At 47.5% G+C, this 25,830-nt stretch overlaps 1 protein-coding gene across 10 annotated transcripts in view; it reads right to left on the minus strand.

Moving 5' to 3' along the window:
- The window catches only part of DHX30 (DExH-box helicase 30), a 32,089-nt gene extending 9,629 nt beyond the window's left edge, over positions 1 to 22,460 (minus strand). The window contains exons 1-8 of one of the 10 annotated variants that reach the window (XM_060307186.2): positions 22,315 to 22,460; positions 20,352 to 20,533; positions 19,569 to 19,675; positions 18,453 to 18,507; positions 13,571 to 13,666; positions 12,428 to 12,456; positions 6,398 to 6,528; positions 5,655 to 5,765 (exon numbers count right to left, since the gene is read on the minus strand). In XM_060307186.2, coding sequence (XP_060163169.1) covers positions 5,655 to 5,765; positions 6,398 to 6,528; positions 12,428 to 12,456; positions 13,571 to 13,666; positions 18,453 to 18,507; positions 19,569 to 19,593 — 447 coding nt within the window. In that variant the 5' untranslated portion in view covers positions 19,594 to 19,675; positions 20,352 to 20,533; positions 22,315 to 22,460. Of the gene's footprint in view, positions 1 to 36; positions 2,979 to 5,654; positions 5,766 to 6,397; positions 6,529 to 8,330; positions 8,559 to 12,427; positions 12,457 to 13,570; positions 13,667 to 18,452; positions 18,508 to 19,568; positions 19,676 to 20,351; positions 20,534 to 21,805; positions 21,945 to 22,314 lie in introns of those variants that run through there. The other 9 variants (XM_030845431.3, XM_060307188.2, XM_060307187.2 and 6 more) reach the window with 9 other exon arrangements.
- Between the last annotated feature and the right edge of the window lie 3,370 nt (positions 22,461 to 25,830).

The following is a 25,830-nucleotide window of genomic DNA, read 5'->3' on the forward strand; positions in this document are numbered from 1 at the left end:
TGTGTGGGAGCCATGCTTTTTCACCTGTCTACTCACCTCAGGCCCTAGTCCAGAACTGGGCACAGAGAGAGCACTTAACATGTCTAGCTTCAACAGATGAAAATGACAAGGTAAATTCTTACAGCTATTAAGACAAAAGACCAAAGAAACAAAACAAAACAAAGAAAAACCCACAGGGCAACAAGAAGCAGATGCATTCACAAAGTGATCTAAAAAGCTTCAGTGAGTGTAGCAATTAGGATATATGTTGTCTACACCATAAAACAGCTATACCTCTGACACAAGAATCCTATGCTGGGAACATACTCTAGAAATAACACCAAACGTTTTTAAAGCCAGTTATACAAAAATATTATTTTAAAATATATTACAGTTTTATTCTTTTCTAGAGAAAATCAAATAAGACATTTGCCGAGTCTCTAGCATGTTCAAAGCAACATGCTTGCCACCCTGGGCACCATCAGGAGGGATGAGACCTGATCTCTGCCCTCAAGAAGCTAAAAATCTAAGAGGCAGAAGAAAAATGCAGAAAAACAGAGTCTAAAGAACAAAAAAATAAGAAGCTAGAAGAACAGGAGTAGCACGTGAATAGAGCACAAGGTCAAGAAATTCAAGTTGGGAGTGGTAAAGACAACACGGGTAAGCCAGGCGCATCAAGAGGGTTTCAGACATTACAGCCATGTGACAGTAGATGGCAGGTGCCAGAATCCAGGCACTGCTCCACAGCGCGGCTTCAGCCACACCTGACTCGTGACAAGCCGAGGAGTGACCACTCGCTTCTTAAAACTCTCCCCTCAGGGACTTCCCTGGTGGCTCAGTGGTTAAGAACCTGCCTGCCAATGCAGGGGACACAGGTTCGATCCCTGGTCTGGGAAGATCCTACATGCCGTGGAGCAAATAAGCCCACGAGCCACAACTACTGAGCCGGCGCTCTAGAGCCCAAGAGCCACAACTACTGAGCCCATGTGCTACAACGACTGAAGCCCGCACACCTAGAGCCCGTGCTCCGCAACAAGAGAAGCCACCACAAGGAGAAGCCCATGCACTGCAACAAGGAGTAGCCCCCGCTCATCACAACTAGAGAAAGCCCGTGCGCAGCAACGAAGACCCAACACAGCCAAAAATAAATAAAATTAAATCTTTAAAAAACAACAATTCTCTCCTCAGATTTCTGAAAGAACCAACTGTAATTTAAAATGTAATCAGGTAGCTAGTGGGAAGCAGCCACATAGCACAGGGAGATCAGCTCGGTGCTTTGTGTCCACCTAGAGTGGTGGGATAGGGACGGTGGAAGGGAGACGCAAGGGGGAGGAGATACGGGGATATGTGTATACATATAGCTGATTCACTGTGTTATACAGCAGAAACTAACACAACATTGTAAAGCAATTATACTCCAATAAAGATGTTAAAAAAAAAAATAGTAATCAGGAAGGGACTTCCCTGGAGGTCCAGTGGTTAAGACTTTGCCTTCCAATGCAGGGGGTGTGGGTTTGATCCCTGGTAAGGGAGCTAAGATCCCACATGCCTCGCAGCCAAAAAACCAAAACATAAAGCAGAAGCAATATTGTAACAAATTCAATAAAGACTTTAAAAATGGTCCACATCAAAAAAATCTAAAAAAAAAAATAAAATGTAATCAGGAAAATTCTATTCACAACAGCAACAATAACCATAGCCTACCTAAGATGAACTTAAAGAAATAAATTTACATATTTTTTAAAAGTATAAAACTCGGTAAAAGGACACAAAATATGGGAGTTCCTGATATGAAACTTTTTTGAGTAAAGAGACAAAAGCCTCCTAAGTTAACCCATGTAACATAACTCCAATCAAAGTCTGGATAGACTTTTTGGGCACTTGACAAATTGTCAAATCTGTGTGGAAGAACAGATGCATAACAGTAGGATTCTGTGACAGAGAATGTGAAAAGGGCACGCCACACACATCCACATGCATGAAAGTACAGCCACTCAGGGCAGGGCAGTACGGGTGCCTGGCCCAAGGCTCAGCCTCCATGCTTCTGCGTCACGTCACCGCCTGCTTACAAGGACGATCTGATTATACAGGAAACACATACAGCACCCTCGCCCTTGGCCTTCCCCAGGACACCAGCATGCTTTACCTCCCTGCCTCCCACTCACAGCCCCCCACACACAAGGCCATGAGGTGTTCCTGATGATGAACACCCACCCAACCCGCTTCCCCTCCAGGGCTCCCCGTGCTGGCTCATGCTTCCCCACCAACCCGCTCTTCCTCCCTCCTCCATCTGACCAGTCACTGTCTTTTCCAGCTTTTTAATAACCCCAGAAGAAAGCTCCTGCACTGCTGCTACTGGCATTCTCACCTATCCTGTGCCCCCGTCTCTGGTCTTGCCTGACCCCACTGCTTTTGGGGACTATTCCTAAAGGCAAACTCAGCTCTGTCATTCCACCAATTACCACCAGTCAGCAGACCTAGCATCCACAGGATCAATCAAGACTCCTACCTGAGACACCTAAGGGCTTGGTGTTCTGGCTCCTGCCCACCTGTTCGCACCATCGCCAAGCACTCAGACCCACGTTCACAATCCGCTAGTTGCTCGCGCGCACCCTGGTTCCATGTCTCTGCGCCCTCTATCTGGAGTGCCCTCTCCATCCCTGTTCCTGGAAAACTTCTACTCACTCTTTAAGAATAGCCTGCTTTATTGAGGAGGCTGAGGTGCACCTCTCCCCTCATGTGGGTGCTTCCTCTCTGGGCTGTGGCTGCCCCAAGAGCACCCTCAGTCACCTTTGTGCTGTCAGCACCTCACAACAAGCCTGAGGGCAATGCTTAAGAAACATCTAGGGCTTCCCTGGTGGCGCAGTGGTTGAGAGTCCGCCTGCCGATGCAGGGGACGCAGGTTTGTGCCCCGGTCTGGGAAGATCCCACATGCCGCTGAGCGGCTGGGCCCGTGAGCCATGGCCGCTGAGCCTGCGCGTCCGGAGCCTGTGCTCTGCAATGGGAGAGGCCACAACAGTGAGAGGCCTGTGTACCGCAAAAAAAAAAAAAAAAAAAAGAAACATCTAGTTTGGGAGGAAAAAAGATGAGCAAATTTGAGTACAAATATTAAGGAATGAATGGGCTACACTCTCCAGAATATATAAAGAACTCCCATAATTCAACAACAAAACGATGTGGCTAAAAAGTGGGCAAAGGACTTAAAAAGACATTTCTACAAAGAAAATACATAAATGGCCAATAAGCACAAGAAAAGATGCTCAACATCACTAATCATTAGGAAAATGCAAATCAAAACCACAATGAGATACCAACTCATACCCATTAGGATGACTACTATCAAATAAATAAATAAAATGAAAGAAAGTAACAAGTGTTAGTGAGGCTGTGGAGAAATTAGAACACTTGTGCACTGTTGGTGGGAATGTATAATAGTACACTATGGAAACAGTGTGGCAGTTCCTCAAAAAATTAAGAACAGAATTACCATATGATCTAGCAATTCCAATTCTGGGGATTAAAAGCAGGGTCTCGAAGAGGTATTTGTTCACTGCAGCCTTATTTCACAATGGCCAAAAAGTGGACTCAAGAGTCCATCAATGGATGAATGGATAAACAAAATGTGATATATACATACAATTGAATATTACTGGCCTTTACAAAGAGAGAAACTCTGACACTTGCTACAACATGAATGAACCTTGAGGACATTATGCTAAGTGACATAAACCAGTCACAAAAGGACACTGTATGATTTCACTTATGTGACGAGTGGTCAAATTCGCAGAAATAGAGAGTAGGATGGTGGCTGCCAGGGGCTGGGGGGAAGGCAGGATGGGGAGTTGTTTACTGGGTATAGAGATTCAGTTTTCCAGGATGAAGAAGTTCTAGAGACTGGGTGCTCAACAACGTGGCTGCACTTAACACTACTGAACTGTACACTTAAAAGTGGCTAAGATGCTAAATTTTATATTTTGTGTATTTTACCACAATTAAACATACAAACAAAAAAGGCCATGAGCATAGATAGAGAACAGAGAACGGGCTGGGGAGGAATGTGATCACAACTTGCTGCACATGGTCTCAGTTTAAAGTGCCTTCTACATCCAGGCAGAAAAGCATCCTCACCCTCGGCACTATAGACATTTTGGACCAGGTAATTCTTTGTTGTGAGGGGCTGGCCTGTGCATTGTGGGACGTTTAGCAGCATCCCTGGCGTCATACCAGGTAGCACTCTTCTCCTTGTGGCTGCCAAAAATGTCTCTAGACATTACCAAATGTCCCCTGGGGTGCAAAATCCCCCCGAAATTGAGAACCCCTGAGGTAGAGGTGCTCTAAGGGAGACGGAGGTTTCCAAGACATTAAACACAGAAAGGATGGTTGAATTTCTGAGAGAGAAGATTTCCCCAGGCAGAAGGAGTACAGAAAAAGATGTTTATAGAGAGTGGGAGAGGAAGAGGAGCCTAGAGTGACCCAGAGACAAGGAAAGCAGGTATAACCCAGGGGCTGAAGAAAAAATGCCCCGCAGTGCCAAAGCCACAGACCATTCAAGCAGAGCAAGGACTGAGGGGAGGCTGGTGAGCCTGGCAAAGCTGCCCCAGTCAGCCAACAATCACCAGGCGCTATGAGGATGTGAAGGGAACCAGCAACCATGGCATGGGCTGTGATGCTGGAGTGGAAAGAATGCAAACCACAAGCACGGAGAGCTGTGTGCAGGGAAGCAGGGCCTGGGGAAGGGATTACAACGCTGAAGAATTTTTTTTGGCTGTGCCACACCGCTTGCGGGATCCTAGTTCCCCCAACCAAGGATCGAACCTGTGTCCTCGGCAATGAAAGTGTGGCATCCTAACCACTGGACCGCCAGGGAATTCCCAAACACTGAAGAATTTTTGACTCTTACAGAAAAGAACCAGATGAGGAAAGATCTGAAAATTAAATAAAAGCGTGGGAGACAAGATGGAGGAGACAGAGAGGACACAGAAAAGAGAAGGGTCGTGTGGGAGCCCAGGACAGGAAAAGGGACCTTGCCTCCTCAGACCCAGGAGAAGCAGTGACAATGAAGGTCTGTAGACCATGAGCGGGAGAGAAGCTGAAGGAATACAGCTTTGTCCTTGTCAAGAGCAAAGACCTAGGAATGTGAGGAAGATTCAAGGTTGGCACAGCCATGAAGGGAGCCAATTAGGGATCGAAAGAAAGGCTGGGAGCAACAATGAAGGTATAGGAAATGCTGCGCAATCAAAAACTGAAAGCAACCCACGTCCAACCACTGGGAAGTGAGAGAAGTGACTATTATTCTTCCATTGTAAGTAAGAGAGGACTATGTGGCTACAAGGAAAAACCTAAATACATGAAATAACAGGGAAAGAAAAACAGAAACCAAAATAGAAGTCTCACCATGGTGCTGTACAGAGGGAGTGTTCTCCATAAAGGGGTTCTTCTCTGTGGTTTTTGAAACCACAGAAAGTAGATAACTACAGTGGCAAGAAAATAATATTAATCTATTCCGTCACTGGCTGAAGCAAAAAAGGAACCACAAGGTGGGAAGGGCTTAGGACAGGTGAGTGGTTTGAACACCCTGCCAACCTAAACCTAGGTGCAGCTGACACCAGGAAAACCGTCACTTCAAGCAGTTCTCAGGAGGGAGGTCTGCATGGTCTTCACTAGGGGAGGGTCACCTTGAACAGCTGGCAGGCCGCAGCCGCAGCCTGCCTCTCAGCGTCGATCTTCTTGCTGCCATAGCCTTCTACCTCCACACTCTTGGGCCACTTTATGTGGAGGGTGACTTTCTGAGGAAGAGAAGAGAGAATCAGGACCCTTGCCTCTAGACTACAAAGTTATAACAAACCACATGGAGAATCAACAGCAAAGCTGTAGACCTCACAGCAGCAGGCCTGAGTGCAAGACAGAACCCCAATCCCATCATTAACTCCTTGGAAGGCTCAGACTCCCCCACCCTCAAGCCACTGTCCCACCTCAAGCTGTTTTGCTTCTTGAAAGTGCCATGCTCTAGCCAGAGGGCAAGGTGGGACCCATCTTTATCCTTAAAAATTTTCATTCAGAATGGTTTGCCTACATGCTTCCTGTGGGTCCCAGGACCTACAAGACTCTGGGAGCAGGAATTATCATCAGCTCTAACCCTCTACAGTTCCAGTTAGTTGGAAGGGACCAAATCCAGGGCCCAGTACAGAGGCCTATCTTACACAAGATGGGAACGTCTCACTTCACTTGCCCATGTTCCCCTTCCCTAAACCAGGCTCTTCTCCAGATTTAGCTTTGCTCTGAGATTCTCTGCTGACCATTCTCAATTCAGAAAACCCACTCTATGGCCTCCCTGACAAGAACTCTGAGAGAGAAAAGAGCAGCCAGTCTCCTTCCAGAGAATCAGACCAACATGTCTCCTTGCCACCAGCAGAGTTACCTTTTTCTTTGGTCCATTTGTGTGCACGTAGACCAATTTGTCTTTTGCATGTGAGATGCCAAGGGCTCTTCCAATCACACTGTTGAGAAGATTTTTGGGCTGTGGAAACTCTTTTAATAGGTCCCTAGAAGCTAAGAGAATAAGAACAAAAGCATTATAGTTGTGCTTTTTCTTCTAAAAACTCCATGGGGTGTGTATCAGGACAACCCTGGACTGGATACTGAGGATGTTGGCTCATGATCCCAAACCACCCAGGAGCATCTTAAAAAGGAGGGAGAATGACTTCAGGGTTTACAGGGGACAGTGGGGCTAGAGCCAATGCACGATCATCTCCTGAAAGAGAAGGGCCAACGCCCCCCACACCACAGAGGGGAACCAGCCAGGATCCTCTTCGCCACCCAAGCTCCCAACTTAACACATCAGCTACAGAAGCCTACATGGCAACAACGCCCCCAATCTGATGTCTGAAAGAACGCACTAAACAAAAAACAAAATCGACCACACACACACAGTGGAGTTCACGACAATGCAAGGCCCCTCCTAAAATAACAGACACACAACAGGGAGGGTTGGCCGTGGAGTCTGAATACCAGGCCCCAGTTCTCAACTCTACCTCAACACCGTGCAAAAGGCCACCCCAGAGCCAGATTATGTGTAGGGACACTGATTAGAGACCTCCTTAGCTTAGACATGGGCATGAGCTATTCCTCCTGGGAGTTCACTGCAGTGAACCAAGTGGAGGCGGGATGCATCAAACACCGTGAGAGGTTTATTGCACTTTGGATCAATCCCAGAGCACAAATGGGTGAGATGTCCACCTAGAAGCAGCTTGTGCCAAACACAGGACTTAGACCATGAAGAAGCCTGCTGAGAGTGGCTGAAAACTAAAGGAAGAGCCCCAAAGCACCAGAGTGGACCTTCAAGAGATGCAGAGTCAGAGACCAGCAGAAGGGATGGGAAGCCTTTTCATTCTCCACCCACAGTCTCTAGCATTATAATTCAGCTCCAAAAAGTAATTTTGTAGGGGGTACATATATGCACCTGTGCACCTGCATGCATCAATCATAAGTCACCTGGGGAGCTTCTTCACAGCACTGCCCACCCTGATCCCCACAGGGCACCTGGGAATGGCAATGATGTTAGGCAAGTCTGTATTTTGAAAAAGCTCCTCCAGGAGTTCTGCTGTAACTCTGCTGCCTGGGTTGAGGCTATTTCCTTGGAGCAGACTCCTGTGTCATCTGGCCAAGAGGGAGGATTCTGCCTGGCCCTGTCTCCCTCTAAATGTTAACTTGTAAAGCAACTGAGAGTCGAGTAGTCGAGAAACAATATGTAAGTAGACTCAAAGGGGTTCCATCCCACAGGAGGACCCAACTTTAAGTAGCCCACTAGACACACATATAACAGCAGACGTGCCCTGGTACCCCCTCCAGCTCTATAGGGCAGAGGCTGGCTCTCTCTGTCCATCCTTGATGGGCATGGATGCTCTTACCAGTTTCATTTCCTGCACCATTCAGGAGGCGCCGCGCTGGGGTCCACTAGAGCAATCATTCTGTCTCTATTCGAGATTCTGAAGTCTCAGATGTATTTTGAGCTCTTTGCCTTTCTCACAACAGCGAGGATGTGCTTAACCTTGATGCTCTAACCCTTGACCACGGACCTGGCAGGAACTGGACGTTTACCTGTTTTCCCCCAACTCCCTTGTGGTACACACCTATCACCTATTGTTGCCAGGTGCAAGCGCTCCAGTCCCAGAACCTCCGCGCTTGGGGACCATTTGGGCCTGAACCGTGTGAGCTTTACAACAGCAGGGCTCCGGCCCGCCACTGAATAGTGGTCTCAGCCATACAAGAGAGGGCCCGACCCCAGCCCGCGCCCCTAGCTCTGTCATCCCCCGAACTCAAGGGCGTCGCAGCCTGGCTGCCCCTGCCCTCACCGTTCACCATGCTTCCGTCGCCTTCCTCAGGCCCGTCGGGGGCCGCCCCCGCCTCAGCGGCCGCCTTCGTGCGGTCGGGGCAGATGCAGCCTGTCGAGAGGCCGCGCGGGCGTCCCTGTCGCCCGGGGGTGTAGGGAGCCAGCGGCCGCAGGCGCGGAGAGACGCCGGCGGCCAGCGCCATGAGTCTCCTGGCGGCCGCCATCTCGCTCCCGCCCGCCCCCGCGACTCCGGAGCCCGGCAGGGACAGGGCAGAAGGGCAGGAGCGAGCGGCCCGGGCGCCGCGCGCCCCCTGCCGGATGGGCGGACCCGGGACCGAGGCGACATGGCTCCCGCCCCACGCAGCCCAGGGCCTCCAGCGCTGCACGCTCCAGTCAACCGGTGGGCCGACCAGACCAAGGCTGGAACCCTGCCGAAACCACTCCCCCAGTAAATCCAACCCACAGACTCGTCATCTGAAGCTGAGGCAGGAAGAGAGAGTGGGGCTTCTTAGGAAATAGTACAGGCCTCAGCTTAATGTCCATCCAAGGAAATGAACTTGAAGTTCCCTCTAGGTCCCACCCATTGCAGGTAAATACCTCCCACATGCCTTTGCAAATTGGCCTGCACTCCGGCCAGCAGAGCGTAAGATCATTGCTAAGCTGGGGCACAGCCACCTCATTTAATGGCTTACAAAGTAAACCTGGTGAAGAATCTGGAGCCAGGACAGGGAAGACCTCTTGAACATAAGCAAACCAGGTTTACTCTCCAGAGCTGGAGTCAAAGATGTAAAGTACCCAACTTGGACACTATGCCCAAGAATTGAGCTGTTCCAGCAGTGAAAGTCTGAAGCTGCTGTTCTGTGCTCGTTTGAAAGCCAGATGGGATTCTGCTTCCAAACTACTACACCTGGGCTCTGGCCAGGCTCATTCCTCTTCCTCTTCTGGCACTGAGGAGCAGGGTTTGGGGTCAGGTGGGAATCAGACTGGATCTGCATGTTGGGGCTGCGGCAGTGACAGCAAGGGCCTCAAGGTCTCAATCCCTTGGAAGGAGGCCTTGGTCAGAGGTTGGCAGTGCACTTGGGGTGCAGCTGGCAGTGGGGGGCTGTTTGTTGTTTGTGTTATAATTCTAGATGTGATTCCGATGATCTCCTGAAGAGCTAGTTAAAACATTACTGGGAGCCACCCTCCCAGAGTTTCTTAGTCATTAGGTCTGGAATAGGGCCCAAGATCTGCATGTTTAACAAGTTTCCAGATAATACTGAGGTTGCTGGTCTGGGATCACATTCAGAACTGCTGGCCTATGGCAAGAACATGGGATTTGAGTCCTAACACTTGGGCTTAGCCCCAAGTCTACCACGTGTCAGCTGTGAACCTTGGGCCATTTTATCACTGGGGGAAATTAGGACAAACCTGCTCTACTCATTTGGTATGACTGTGGTTAATATAAAATGGGAATGTTTGGAAGGGGGCTTTGCAGAGTGCTCTGATAGAGATGCCTCTGCCCTCTGAGATCTGAGACAACAGGGGACAGGTCCCTTAGAAGCAGAGCCAGAGCAAAATGGGGCAGCTTCAACTCCTGCTCCTCCATTCCCTCCTCAGTGGGTTTTTAACCAGGAAAGGGCAAAAAAGGGAAGGTGGCCCTGGCAGCAATGGTCTGACGTCACAAAGGGACATCACCATCCATGTCAAACACCCCTACCCAGATCATCCATATAGGGATGGCAAGACCCTTGGGGCAGAACATGATTTACAAAGGCTTTGAATTTGGCCAAGTGGCACTTTAATTTGCCAAAACCTAAGGCATCCACCCAGCTTCAGGAGTACTTTTCAAGGATTGTTAGCAGCCCAAATTCCCTCAAAAGAATCCAGAAGCTTAGCAAGCCTGGGAGTGGCAGCAGTAGCTGAGGCCAAATTTTGAAAATTATGGTGTCTGAAAGCTGAAGGAGGCAATAGCCTAAACCTCATCTGCAAAGCAGGGCCTGGGTCTATCTTGGTGTTTCAGGAAGCCCTCAGAATAGCACTCTGCTCTGACAGCCACTTAGGCTAAGGTTGAAATGCTATGATTTCATGGATTTGCTTCCAAAGAGGCCAAAGGGGAAAGATACACACAAAGTAAGATTGTCCATGAGCTGTTCATTGTTCAAGCCAGGTGATAGGTACATAGGGATTTACTATACTATTTTCTCTATTTTAGAAAACATATTTCAAACAGATATTTGAGATTTTATGTAAAAAAAAAAAAAAAGGTCAGGTGATGCCAACCAACTAGTTGGTTCTCTGAACGCTCTTTTCCTATTTCATTTACTTCATCTGGGTTCTAACAGCTGGTGTCACCTTGAGCATATATTTCACCTCTGCAGACCTCATTGCCTTTTGTAAAATGAGGGCAACTCTTAGACCAGCTCTTGGAACCATTCTGGTTCTGTGATCTCCCCATTGGTCTAGAGCAGGGGTGGCCAAAATGTAGCCTGAAGACCAAACCCACCCACTGCCTGTTTTTAAAAACAAAGTTTTATTGGAACATAGCCATACTCACTTGTTTCTGTATTATCTATTACTGCTTTCATGCTATAATGGCAGAGTTAAGGAGCTGCAAGGGAAACCATATGGCCTGCAAAGGCTGGAATGTGTACTCTCTGATCCTTAAAGAAAGTTTGCTGACTCCTGCTTTAGAGGACCTTGAAGAAAGTTAAAGAGGCTCAGGCATGCCCCTGGTTCCTTTCCACCAACATTAAGCTTTCTCTTCCACTCTCCATTCTTTGGGGAGAGAAAGTTGACTCCTCTGCCTGTGAAAAAGGAGGGAAGTTCTGAAAAAAGGAAGGGTTTACTGGCTCAGAGATCTCGCCATCACTTTTGGATCAAGCACAATGTCTGGTACTCAAAGTGCTAAACAATGACATCTAGAAGCATGGAATTAAGGTTAAAGGATCTGCTGAATACACAGGAGGATGTTGTAGGATTCTAAACTTTGGAGGCCCCAGGAAAAAGCAACAGGAGGAAGCCCAAGACAGTATGGACTTTGGGCAGACCAGAGAACTTGTGGAGGGAAAGTGAGAGGGACCACTGACAGCTGAAAAAACCAGACATCTCAGCCAAAATTCTGTCAACTTAATCACAGTTAGATATTTTATGGATGGTCAAAATGGCAAGAAATGGTCCACCTGGCTGGCAACAAGAAAGGTAAGGGGAACAAAAAAAAAGAAAGAAGAAAAAGAAAGGTAAGGGGACCTACAGGGGCTGGGTGGCCACCCTGACCACCCGACACATTCTCACGTCTCTCCCATCCATGTATGTATAGCCCCAAGGTCCCTTGAGGTAAACCACCACACCAAGAGGTGACACGTCTATATCAGGGAATGGATAGGACCAGTCCTGTGGTCCCCAGAATCCTGCCAGAAGGCGTGTTACCCATGTTGCTTTCTAGTTGCTCTACATCTCAGATCTGCACGGGTGGGGAAGATTCGCAGGGGACGGTTGGGGGCAAGTTTCTTAATTTATTCACCCTTTACTTTGGAATGTGGCCTTGGTAAGAGGTTGGCCGTAGAGGGAAGGGTAGATTAGGAAAGGAGGTGATATTTTTTTCCAATTCCAAATCTGACTCTGATGGGCACTGAAACCTATTTAAGTGGCCACTATTTTCTGAGCATTGTTTTCCTATTTGAACACCAGAGAGATTGTTTCTGCCCTGCACCTCCTTCTTCCGGACAGAGGTACCAGCAAAGCCTGCAGGGAATCAGAAAGCATGGCAGAAAGGTCCAAGAGTCACGTGGACTAAGAGATTGTTGCTTCTGTGATAAAGGAACAGAGGCAAGAAGGCTTTATAGCTTAAAAAAGAAAGAGAAGGCAAAGATGCATACACCCAGATACCTTCTGGAGGTGGAGCTGTGAGGAGACAATCAGGCTGGGGGGCAGGGGGAGGGGGGTGTCTGTCTTCCCCTGGGGAAGACAGTGCAGGTCTGTTGGGCTGCCTCACAGGGAGCCGCTGCCCCTCCCAAGAGCAGCGGCCTTCTCCTCTGCATGTGCTCAAGGAGGCACTGCCTAGCCATGCTGCCTGGTTAATCCCAACTAACCGTCTTTAAGCTTAGCCAAAGCACATCTGACACTCTCAGAGCCACTCACCTGCCATGTTGGAAATGTTAACGTTCAGCCTTTTCGAGTTACAGGGCATTTTAAGAAAGAAAGAAAAAAGGGCAATCAACTCTTGTTTTGGCAACGGTAGGGGGTGGCATTTCTTTAATACCTAAGTCAAATGGTCACAGGGGCCAGAAGTACTTATTTCTATACTGCTGTCTACAGTCAGGGCCACTGCGGCAGGAGGGCAGTGCATGTAGAAACCACATGGGAACACGGCAGCAGTGTGTGCTGCAGAAACTGAGGTGCTGTGTGTTCCCCACACCCTTCCTGAGCTCTTGACCTTCAAAGCACTTTACAGACAGAGCCTAAAGTGGACATGCTGTCTCCAAATAAGGCAAAGACTCTATGAACTATAATAGTGTTCTTCCACTAAAAAACTGAGGGAGGCGTGTGAACAGGTGGCCCATGGAGTTGGGAAGAGCAGCTGTCAGGACAAGAGGCCATCAGGAGCACTGGTCTTAGCAGACCTGGAAAAGATCTAAGTCTGAGGGAAGAGAAGAGACACTCACGGGCAGAGATGCTTCCCTGGGTCCTATTACTGGCCCCATCCCTGGGTACCAGTGGGATCTGAGGTCAGCTGTCACCTGTCAGGGAGCTCTGACATTCTCCCCAATCAAAAGGACAGCCTACCTTGCCAAATGGACTGAGAGACAGATTCTAATGTCAGTAAAGTGCTTTGAGGCGCTGGGGGAGATAGGGAAGTGATTTGTCGGGCATCCCCAAAGCCTCCAAGATGGAGGGCACTAGGCCGAGTCAGGCTCTCTGTTCTGGCCCTGCTGCAAGTGCCCTGAACTTTCTGAGGCACCTGAGCCAGAGACTGCCTAGAAGGTCCAAGCCCTCTGATTCTCCACACTGGTGCCAGACACCCAGACTGAGCCTAGGCTTTATTCCTGGTCACACCAGGAGGCCCGATGAGACTGCAGGGTCTAAGCCAAGCGGCCAGCATCATGAAATAACCCAGACCTTTCCAAATGATGTCTCCCTGAGGGCTCCGAGAGCTCTGCTAACCCCACTACTCCTCACCCACTTTCCAGAGGCCTATAGCCCTGGCACCCGGGGTCCTGCTGCCACCCGCCTCCCCACAGTCCCTGGACCAACCTGGTGCTGGAGGCATGGCTCCTCCCTTACCTCGAGAAATGGTCCCTCCAGGGGCAGGGTTGACACACATGGGTGGAAGACGGGGTGGGGGAAGTTTGCACTGACGCTGCCTGTGCTGGGCCCGATCTGGGGAAAGAGAAAGGGCATCAGGGTGACATGTTCTCACCCCTCACAGTTACAGACCCCTGGATTGACTCACCCCAGAGCACCCGTGAGGAGCTCTGGGCAGCAGAGCTGCTGGACCGTATCTGGAGCCAGTCACAGGTTCCTGAGAAACAGGGCCACCAATGCCACACAGAAAGAAGGCATTGTCTTATACAGACATGATACGTGACAGCCTCGTACAGATCCCTTCTTGGCTCTCAAAAAAGCCCTCAAACTCTCCCTGTTTTTTTAGCCACCCTCCATGAGTGTAACGCCCATCCCATGTGCTTCTCTACGGTCTCATAGTACCATGCACATCACTGGGGTTCTTCCACTTATCTGTCCTCCACTTATGTAAGCTACCCCTGTATCTGCTATGGGTCCCCCATATAAGCCACCAGATCTCAAGTTATTCTCTCCCTCTAAGAACTGGTGAAAGAGGAACTAATTAACTGCTGGTGTCCTCCCCAAGAACCAACATCAGATCCACCCTTACCAGCCTTCTCCTTCTTTCTAAAAGTTAATGATTTACTATTCCAAATATTTCCATTCATTTGGAGACTAAATACTACCCATCATGGGTACATAAAGTATATTTTTAAGGAGTTCCAAAATTTTGATATACATGAACTAAAATTAAGACACTCACTGAGTGTTCCATGGGAAGGTGGAAGTGTATGGCTAAGAAAGGTTTAAGATCTTTAAAAGCACCGAAATGGTGAAAACATCAGATAATCACTGGCCTGGGGGAAAAGATGCAAGAGCTCTCTGCTCTCTCTGCCCCACACGTTTTGGTATAATAAATGGGGCAGGAGAGAAGCAGGGAGAGACAGTCATACACACTCTACACACTTGAGCAACAGCCTGTAGTGCTACAATGATGCCCCTTTCTATAATGCAAATTAGCTCATGTACAATTGGTAAACGGGGGAACGATATCAGTAAACATAAGAACCCTTGGTTCAAATCTGATTTTTCTAAGGCAAGGGAACTAAAAAGCAGGAGCGGAATGAAAATGTTCAGCAGGAAAAGAAAAAGCCCCTTCAGCTGTATTTTTTAAAAATTAAAATCAAGTGCCTGTAGGGAATCGAGGTGGTAGATACATGGGTGGTCACTATACAACTTCTTCAACATTTCAGTATTTCTGAAATTTTTTCATAATAAAATGTTAGGGGAAGGCAGGTACTTGCACTCAGGTCCCTTCCTCCACATTCCCAGCGGCACACACCCGTTAATGGCTGCCCCACTGGCTCAGAGCTCCACCTCCACCTGCGCTGTCTCAGCAGCTGCCAGCTCCATTCTAATTAGAAGGCTCAATGTACATTTGTAGCATCCCACTGAGCTGCCTGCTTTGGTGGTCCAAACCTCCTTCCCAGGTACCAATGACTTTTTTGTCATCTTCTGGTCATAAAGTTGCAGGTGTACAGCCTCAACTCTATTTTTCCCATAAGCCCTCTTAAAACATTGCAGGTGTGTGATTTTGCAGAAAACGTATATACTGTTACAGAAGAAATGTTGTTACTTCTGGAACAAAGTGCCTAAGATCAAGGTTATCTTGGAACTAATTCTAACTCTGCCTTGAAGCTAAGGTTGTAAATGACCAACTCAACTTCTCCTTTCCTGTTTGAGGAAGGTCTTCATTCATATCCAAGGATGCTGGCTTGAAAAAAAAGAGAATAAATGATTTGATGATTATTTTATCTCATTAAGCATTTTCAGTAACTGGGGGAAGGTTGTTACAATTCCACAACAACATCACTGAGCCCGCTTCTGACCACTGGAGCTGGAGGAAAATTGCACATTCTTGTGGTTGATACAGTATTTTTCAAAGTTTTGTGCTGACTGTAAAAGACTCAGCTCGCTCTTTGTGGCCTGATTCTGATGGCATTACAGCTGAGAGACAAGAAACCTGTGTTAAGATGCTGGCGAAGGCAATAACAGGTTACTTACCAGGCACACAAGTGTTCTAGTTGGGAGGCGTTGGCAACTCTGTTTAACTACATAATAGGAAAGATGGTAGCCCCAAGACCCAGTGGATCACCGTCCACAATGCTGCAGGGAATTGCTAGGGCCATTACCTTCAGAATCATCAAATGGCCCATTCCATTAAGATCGTAAAGCCCTGAGTGCCAGAAAGCATCTCTGAAACACAACTATCTCCACCCTAGTGGCTTGTACACAGCAGATGCTCAATTTTGCAGCCACACAGCACACTGCATGTTGAGGCCAGGCTGTCACTCTCCAGAAAAACATGGGCTACAGGGTTGTACCCCAAATAGATCAACCTACTATCATTTATTAAAGGCCTGCCAACCCATGGCTAAGGGCTGGGGACAGACTACAGCCAAGTGCTTTTCCTATATCATCTCTAAACTTCACTATACCCCTGAAGATAGGGGCTGGGAAACTGGTAAGTTAACACCTTGTTAGTATTAATGGGGAACAGATTTGAACGCTAGCCAGTCCGAATCAAGCTTTATACCATGTTAAATTTTCTCTCAAGAGTCACAATGCCCTAGGGAGCTCATAATTTCACCATGAGGAACAAAGAAATACATAAAAACTCCATAAGAGATAAAGAAGTCCTATACAACAATAAAGTGTCACAAGGCCACCCATGACCAATTGCCAAGGTCATGATGCAAACCACAAAAGAGACCAGCATTCATAAGACAGGAGAAGGCATTCAGCCTTACAGCCATGAAAAGACAGGTTTGCCTGAAGGAAAATATTCAAATCAGCAACTCTTTCTGATTAATGGTTTTCCCAGAGACCTTCAAGCATAAAACGGTTCTTGGTAGAAACCCAAAACATTTACCTGTGTGGAAAGCAAGGTCCCAAATCAGACTCTGTCCGATTATTATGTCCTGAAGCTACTTAATACCATGGATTTGTGAATTTACCAGGTGTCAGGCCCTGTTCTAAACTCTTTACACATAGTAACTCATCTGATCCTTGGAACAACCCTATGCCCACTTAAATAGTAAGGAGGGAGGCACAGCGAGGCTCGGTCACCACCCAAGCCTCCTTGGCCAGCGAGAGGCAGAAGTGAGATGTGAACCAGGCATCTGGGTCTGCATCTTTGGCTCAGGGAGGTCCTGCTGCCTCCCACTAAGCTGAGTGCTGACAGTGTCACCCCTGAAGGAAAACGTCTTGAAGAAATCAATTTCCAGCCTAGAAAGCAAAATCACAAATGCTAGAAAGGAATTTTGCCCCCAAAATTCTCTCATCTGATACCATTTCCCTGTCACAGGGAGGAGGAGGACTGTGATTTTATTGGGCTCTCCATCTCTTTATGAAATCAGTACTGTTAATTCAGATGCTCCCACCAGGAGACAACCTGTCTTCATCCTTTTACAACTGGGTGGACAACAAAGCCCACTGATGAGAAGATAAACACAAAGCAATTAAATGTACTTAATTTTCAGCTCAAAAAAAAAATGTGCTATCCACACTAAACTCAAGTTCAATGTTTCCCTTTCCAGACACAGTTAACCAACACAACGAGGATGACAGATTAATTTTTTCATGCAATATGTAAGCAGATTGAGTGGCTGAAGACAAACAAGGAGACAGGAAGAGGCTGCTCTGAGACCTGGAACATCCAGCCTCCTTCTGGCCCCATTCAGTGGGTTACATAGGGCACCATCTGGCCAAGGTTTTCCAGGCCTCTGCGAACATAAGTTGGAGAGGAGACACAACTGGGAGGGTCTTTTTCATCAGCAGTTATGGATGGCCTGTTATGGTTCTCATTTATTTGTAAAATGTGCCCAGCTTAGGAGGCTCACAGTCAGCTTCAATACAGGTGACACAGGCCTTTTACTCTTTATTCCCTTAAAGAAGAAAAGTCCTGCTCCTATCTAAGATATACAATGCCCTTGGGATCTGGCCCCTTCAAGTCTTCACCACCTATATCTCTTCCTGTAAGCAGCCCTTGAATGCTACCCTCTTGCCCTGCCATGTCTCAATTCTGCTACTGCTTATGCAATCCTCTCACCTCAGCTGCTGGAGGGTACTGATTTCAAGACTTGCCACAATTTCTCTAACCACTAATATAAAACAATGACTCAATCCATTTCCACCACCTTTTATTGAGGTCTATCGTGTGCAAAATGCTATGCCAGGTACCATGGATAATAAAAGAGCACAACAGGCCCCGGCTGCGGGGAGCTTCTAATCTAGAGATGCAATGAATAATTCAGATAGACTAAGCACGAGAAAGTACAGATGTGGTGCTGAGGAAATCAGAGAGAAGAGAAATTGTCTTTGGTTGACAGAATCAAGAATGGCTCATGGGGCTTCCCTGGTGGTGCAGTGGTTGAGAGTCCGCCTGCCAATGCAGGGGACACGGGTTCGGGAAGATCCCACATGCCGCAGAGCGGCTGGACCCGTGAGCCATGGCCGCTGAGCCTGCGCGTCCGGAACCTGTGCTCCGCAATGGGAGAGGCCACAACAGTGAGAGGCCCGCGTACCGCAAAAAAAAGAATGGCTCATGGAGGAAATGGTAAAACACTGGCCCAGAAAAATAGTAGGATTTCAATAAGCAGCGAATATGCAGGAGAGGGGTGGCAAATGTACACAAAGGCCTAGACAAGGGGTGGCAAGGATTATAAACACCATGCAAGAGGAAGGCTGAGAAAGGACTTTGGAAAGTCACCCAAAGAGGGGGGTCCAAGGACTACACACTGGTGAGGGACTTTCACAGCCTTCATAGCTGCCTGTCACAGGGAGGAAGGGCCTGAGGCCACAAGCACAATTACATTCTTACCTTTTCTGAATGAGTCCAGGCTGAACATTTCTGGCCAGGAGGGAAAGCTGGAATCCTAAGAAGAAGGAGGGCCGAGAGGCAATGGTTAATACTCATGGTCCAGGAACCCACAGAGAAGATTTCAATAACACAGACAGCACTGTCCAGAAGACAAGAAAAATGAAGCTCTTCACTAATGAGCCCCAACTGCTCCCAGTCTTAAGGATGGAAGGGCCATCTCCACAACAAAGTAATTACATGTCTTTGTTTCTAATTGAGAGCTTTCTTCTTTTCTCTGTCTAAACTCCCTGATCCCTGCTAAACAAAAAGGGATGCATTTCATCGTGAGAGACATATATTTCCACCTCATCACAATACTTGCAGTTATCCTGGGACGTGTAGGAAGAAATGAAATCCTACATGGACCCCTTTTTTCATGTGGCGTCAGGAAATGGGACTGATGATTGCCTTATGGACAAACTGGTGTACTGGGCTTTCATAAAACCTAGTCAAGCCCCTAGGAATGGGACTTGACTGACAGTATCAAAGAGTAACTGTAGAGTGATTCAAAATAAAAAGCTTTTCATGGCGGAGTCTCTATGAAATAACAAATATTAAGTTAAGGTTCAACTGTTGGCCAAAAATTTTGCTGCATTTTGCTCATTAGTACATTTAACTGAGGAATATACCTCGAGACTTAAACACACACGCACACACACACACACACAAATAAGTAACACCTCTGGTTTAACAATTTTGTTTTAAAAAACACTCCAACTCACACCTACAGATTTTTGTTGTTCGTTTGTTTGTTTTGTTTTGTTTTGGCTGCCCCATGCAGCATGCAGGATCTTAGTTACCCGACCAAGGATTGAACCCATGCTCGCTGCTGTGGAAGCACGGAGTCTTAACCACTGGACCACCAGGGAAGTCCCTACAGATGTTTCTAATACTGTAGTACTCTTGGGTTGGTGCAGTAATCCTATGTGGCATTAGTTTAAAAACATCTACACAACATTTTAGCAAATCATGATGATGTCCAACATTACTAGGAATCTAACGGGGCCTACACTCCTGTTCCTGACTGCTATTCCCTCTCCTTCTCAAATCATGGGGAGGTGGGGGTGGAGGGCTGACCTGGGGACGAATCTTTCAGGTCCATAGCAGGTCTGCCCTGATGGCCTCCTCTCCCCCAGGGATGCCGGAAATTTCAGCCGATAGGATATGGTAGCTCAGAGAGAAAACTTCAATACAATATCAACAATAATACAATTTACTTTAATAAGTTACATTCTGTAGACTCCTTCTATCCAAATTAAAAGAAAAGGAGTGTAACTAGAGATTCTAATTTTAAAGAAACTCTGAATATTATAAAATCTAAAACATCTAAGCGATTATTATTTAAGAAACAATACTTTCTTGCTAAGAAGTTTTAAGTTCATTTGCTCGTAAACAGACTCTTGGTTTTGCTTTTTTAAAAAGCCCCTGATCCTTTCCACGCCAACCAAAGCTCATATAACACTATCTTTTCATGTATCAGTCTTAAAAAATATACTATGAGATTCAACATAGGATCTTTTAGAGATATTTTACAGAGCTCTAGAAAATTTCATAGAGATCTAAAAGAAAACCGCCTTCCTGGTTATACAGTATTATGTTAGAAACCTTTATGGTTTAGAGTTTCTCTAAAATAAACTAGAGATAAGTTAAATAATATTATGTCCAGATTTCTTGCATAATGAAACCTAACTCCAGACAGAATCACTATGAGATGATTCAAGGACAGAGAGAGGGTATAACTTAAAATGATGCCCTTCTTCCAAGACAGTCACAAATGGATTCAATACATGCCTTTTGCTTTACAGTGTGGCTGGGCATGAGACCCACCACTACTTTGTGTGCATGGCTAGATCAACTTACCTTACAAGAGCAGTGACAGTCTCAGATTTTGTGGGCTTTTGAACTGGAGCTGAATTCTCTCTTTGCTATTCCTCATCACGAGGCTGGGCCTCCTCCTGGGAAGTACAATGCTGGGTCACTAAAGTGATGGCCCCCGCAGGGAAAGAAAGTTGCTCCGGACCACTGAAATTCATCTACTAACTCTGACAACAAGGACAAGTTATGTTAGTGGCATGAAACACACACAGTACACTTTGGCCTCACTTCAGGACCTGCCATGACCCACTCTATACCCATCAAATTGTGAGCTGCCCTACATCCACACCTGTAAGATACCAAGAAAGATATGTCATGGTAAAGAGGGATGTGTAGTCCCAAAAGCATTTTCTCCAAGCCCAGAGCAAAACTTACTTCAGTTTTGAGTTCTACTCCCATCTGACTATAAGATGAATCGATCTAAGGTAGATAAAGAAGCTCTTCCAGACTGGGAAAATAACAAAATTGAATGCTAAGTACCATTTTTGTAGTTTACAAAGTACTTCCACAGACTTTATCTCACTTAACCTATGCAACTACCTAGTGAGGTAGGAAATATCCTTCCCAGAGAAGGAAATTGAGGCAGATTTTCCCAGAGAAGTTTACACAACTTGCCCAAGATGCTATAACTGTCTCAGGGCAGAATGCAAACCTGCAGTTAAGGTACTGAGCTCCAAAGTTTTCCATGCTTATACCATACCACTTATTTCCATGATATCATGCTGTTTCCATGATATCATGCTGTTGCCTATTCATTCTTTGAAAGAATATTTTATACTGACATCTTCAAAGGTTGAAAGAGGAAAGAACTTTGATAAACTCTGGACCACGATTCCATAAATTAAAACACTTTGAGAGTAAGTATCTTTTGGGTAAAGGGACAACCTACATAGGAAGAAAATGCAGCAAAGGATGTACTTCCTGCACCTAAAACAGCTACATAAATAAAGACCACTATATAAATCCCAAATACTACATCAGGAAAAAAAATTCTCCCTCCTGGAAACTCCAAGACTCCAAGATTTAAGTGTAAATTATAAAATGTAGTCAAGACCCACAATGACGGCGGGATTACCGCCTTTAAAGAAACTGCAAGGGAAACCATCAAAGTCTCATTTCGCTCTGGCCAGTAAGTTGCAACCAAAAACAGGTTGAGAATCTGCAAGTGGCCATCTGCAGTCCACTTGCTACAGCGTATGACAAGCCCCTGTGGATGGGGGCTGCAAAGTGGACAACCTCTGCCTTGCAAAATCACAATTACGGTGACCAGTGTTGCTACACGAGGACTAATTAGACAGCATGCTAACGCCATACTCCTAGCTCAGGGGCTCTGAGGACCCCTGGGACTCCAGTTCACTGCAAACAAAGGACCCAACATGCATTAGGTCTTCCCCTGCGAAACGGGGCAAGTCACCACCAGCAAACAAAGAACACCTCACCCCTTGGCCTCCCCCAGTGACAAGGTCGGTGCAAAAGGGGGCAAACCAGGGGGGCCAGAATGCATCAGGCCTCTTTGTGGACGAACAGTCCAGGCGGCACGGGGGCAGACAAAGGTCCCAGGGCACTCCGGGGGCTTCCTCCAGGCCCTGCCTCGGGAAACAGAGCATCCCCTGAGGCGGAGGCGTCGTTGCGCCAATGAAGCGGCCTCTCCCGCGGCCCCCGCGGTGCCCCTGGCTACGAGGCCAGCCCTGGCGGACCGGTCGGGCCCCCGCCCCCGCCCCGGCTCCATGGCAACAGCAGGCCGAGGCCTGGTTGCTCACGGCTCGGCCCGGCCGGCTTCCCGGGCAGGCCTCGGACGCCCGGCCTGCTCCTCCGGCCCGCCCGCTTCTCCGCCCCACTCTCCGCCAAGCCGGCGGTCGGACCCGGACCCCTCCTCGCGCTGACCACCCACGGCCGCGGGAAGCTCCTCAATGGGGCACGAAAAGGGAGAATCAAAAGCCCAATTCACCTGTTGTTACAGATGTGAAACAAGCCTCGGTGCACCGCGCATGAGCCGCGGCCCCCCCCCCCCACCACGGCCGGACTACAACTCCCACCAGCGGCGGCGCGGCCCCTTCCGGGTCCCGTGGCGGAAGTCCCGCCGGCCGGCGGCGCTCCCGCCCTGCGGCCCCAGCGTCGCCTCCCGCGGTGGACCCCGCGTCTCTGCGGCTCTCTATGTGGTCCCTCGCCTGGGGCCCGCAGTGGCAGCCAAGGGCTCACGCCGCCGAGCAGCCAACCGGCGGTGAGACCCCGGCGCGGGGCCCAATGGGGGACGGCCGCGGCGGGCGAGGCGGGACTTCCGGCAGGGTCACGAAGGGGGCGGGCGCGCTGGGGGCCCTGGGGGGCGCTGAGGGAGCGAGTCTGAGCGTCTGGGCTCTCGCAGAGAGTTAGCATCTGGAGTGTGAGAGCGGCAGGGCGTTCGGTTCCTCTGCGCGCCTGACCCGCTCCTCCCGCTGCGAGTGAACAGGCCGGATCAGGGCTGAGCCAGGAACGAAATCCAGCTCGCGCTCCGGGCTTCCACCCGCCTTCCTCGCCGCGGCTCGTTGCCACGCCTCTTCTCTTCTCCATCTCTGATTTTGTTTCTTTAGGGAGATGAGAATTTCTGCCTCACGAGATTGTTACGAGGATGAAATCTACGTGATGGCGCGTTGTAAACGGTACAACGCTAGGGAAAGGACAAGGTGGCACTTGAAGCTCGGAGTGCTGTTGGGCAGGTCTGAAGGTCCCGCCCCCTCCCCCTCCGCCCTCACGTCTCAGAAGTGAGAAAGGGCCTTATTCACGTTATATGCAGCAGTCCTCCAGGTGAGGCTCCTGTGTGCGTTCAGTGGAATCCAATTTCAAAAGGAGAGATCTCGGTGGGGGATACCTCGGAAGCTGGGTCAGGATTTTAGAGCTGGAAAGACCTAGAATATGCTTTTAAAATGTGGCCATATCCCTTCATTTTTGTCCAAACAATTAAATTCAACAACTATTTGTTATTTACTTTCTCTCTGCGTTGGACAGAAGGGTGAGGGAGGGGAGCATGGACCATCATTCATTTAAATTATTCTCTATTTTGAGCAGGGCGTGGTGCTATGACGTGTGGGGATGATCCTTGCACGGATATTGATATATAGCAGTTGATAGGCAGGCGTGGAGGATGCAAAGACCCTGCCCCCAAGGGTCTTAAGACCTAGTAGAGAAGATGAAAACCTGCATAAAGCAAAAAGAAAGTTATAAATGCTGGGGAGGAAGTATAAAGTATTCCAGGGGCAGAGAGAACCATGTGAGCAAGGGCATCCAGGTGGAACAAAGGGCAAATCCTAAAACTATTCAATAGTTCAGTGTGAAGAGAGGGCTGGGTATGTGAATGTTCTTTAGAGGAGATAGAGCAGAAAAAGCAGAATCAGGAATGCTACGCTAGGATTTTGACTTTATTTTTAATCAATTATTTTTTGTAACATTTTTATGGTTCTAAGGAGAGTAAAATACTATATTTTAGGGACGTTATTCTGGAAGTGTGAGGGTAGAGTTGGCTGGGAAAATATTAGCTAGGATACTAATTAGATGAGTGTAATGAGGGGTTGAACTGTGCTCAGCGGTGAAAAAGACAAGAAAGATAAGGAGAGGGTGATTGTAGAGCTCCAGGCTGGTCCCTGGCCACAGGTGTGTGGAGACCTGACTTTGTACCGGAATGACTGGAGGGATTATGCTCTGTTAATATGATTAAGTTGGAGATAATAGATTCAGCTTCATTCAGATTGTGTTTGAAGTGCTGTTGTGAATGTTAAGTGATAAAGACGTGGTCTCCGCTCCAAAGGAAATTCTAATCTGCAAGAGAGGATGAGAAAAGCATACAAATAAGTCTTAAATCAAAAGCTAGAGGCAGCACTGCAAGAGGCACAAGTAGAACATTCTAAACTTTTTCCTTCTTGCACATTTTATGTTTTTAGTTTTGTCCCTGAAGGTCTTTTCCTATTCTTGAACCTTGGACTCTTAATGAATGGCTGTATCTGGTGAGGCTGATAGAATGATCCATTTTATATCAAAGTGAGTGCCAGTTAGTGTCTATCTTTTCCCTTCCCTCCCATATATTTTATATCTTACTTCCTAGTCATTACTGCCTTATTTTTCTCATCCCTGTCCAGTCCCTAGATTTCATTCTTTGCTAACATCTCTGTCTAGAAACTTCTCCACTTCTTCTGATGTTTCCTACTCATTCTTCAAGGCTCTACTTTGAGCTTCTATTAGTTTATTCTTCTGTGTGTGGTAGCCCTATTGAGAATAGTGCTGCTGTGAACATTGGTGTACAAGTATTTGAATACCTGTTTGTTTTCAATTCTTTTGGTGTATACAGAGGAATAGAATTGCAACTTCGCTTTTTTTTCTTTTTGGCCGCACCTCTCAGGCTTACAGGATCTCAGTTTCCAGTGAAAGCGCCAAATCCTAACCACTAGCCCACCAGGGAACTCCCAACTTTGCGGTTTTTTTTTTTTTTTTTTGGCCGCTCTGCGTGGCGTGTGGGATCATAGTTCCCCGAACAGGGATAGAACACGCTCCTGCACTGGAAGTGCGGAGTCTTAACCACCGAACCGCCAGGGAAGTTCCCCAACTTTGCTTATTTTTAAAAGACAATTAAAACCATGAAACACTCTTAGCATTCTTTCTTCAAGTATTGGTAAGATTTGTTTTCTGTCTCCATCTGGGTCTCTGCTCAGATGTTATCTCCGAGACAGCTTCCCAGACCGCCTTGTGGATTTATGTGTGTATTCTTACCAACTGTTTCTCCCTAGAATACAGATCCTTGAGAGAAAGAACTTAATCCTTTGTTCACCACTGTATCCCAAGCACATTGCACAGTGCCTGGTCCTATTCAGAAATAAGTACTGAATAAGTGTTGTTGAATGAGTGAGCACTTTCACCTGGGAGGCTGGTTCCAGTTTAGGGAAACAAGCACTCCTATTGGGGGGACAGAAATTGGTAGTACTTTTTTAAAGGGTGGTTTGGCAGTATCAGATTTAAGATGTGCATTCCCTTTGACCCATTTCAGTTCTAAGAGTGTATCTAACCATCATCATGAATGTGTGAGAAAATCATTGGTGCCTTATACTTAATGTTAAAAAAAACCCTACACATCTCTTATTAGGAGACTAATTGAATGAAATAGAATATATCTGGGACTTCCCTGGCAGTCCAGTGGTTAAGACTCCACACTTCCAATGCAGGGGGCGCAGGTTCAGTCCCTGGTTGGGGAACTAAGATCCCACATGCTGTGTGGCACGGCCAAAAAAAAAAAAAAAAAAAATCTGTATTAGTCTGCTTGGGCTGTCAGAGCAAAGTACCAAAGACTGGGTGACTTAAACAACAGAAATTTGTTTTCTCATAGTTCTGGAGGCTATGGGTCCAAGATCAATGTGCCATCAGAGTTGGTTTCTGGTGAGACCTCTACTCACAACCTGTAGACAGTGTCCTCACATGGCTTTTCTTCTGTGGTTGCTTGGAGAGA

Source organism: Globicephala melas, chromosome 11 (genome assembly GCF_963455315.2).
Source record: "Globicephala melas chromosome 11, mGloMel1.2, whole genome shotgun sequence".
Classification (NCBI taxonomy): domain Eukaryota; kingdom Metazoa; phylum Chordata; class Mammalia; order Artiodactyla; family Delphinidae; genus Globicephala; species Globicephala melas.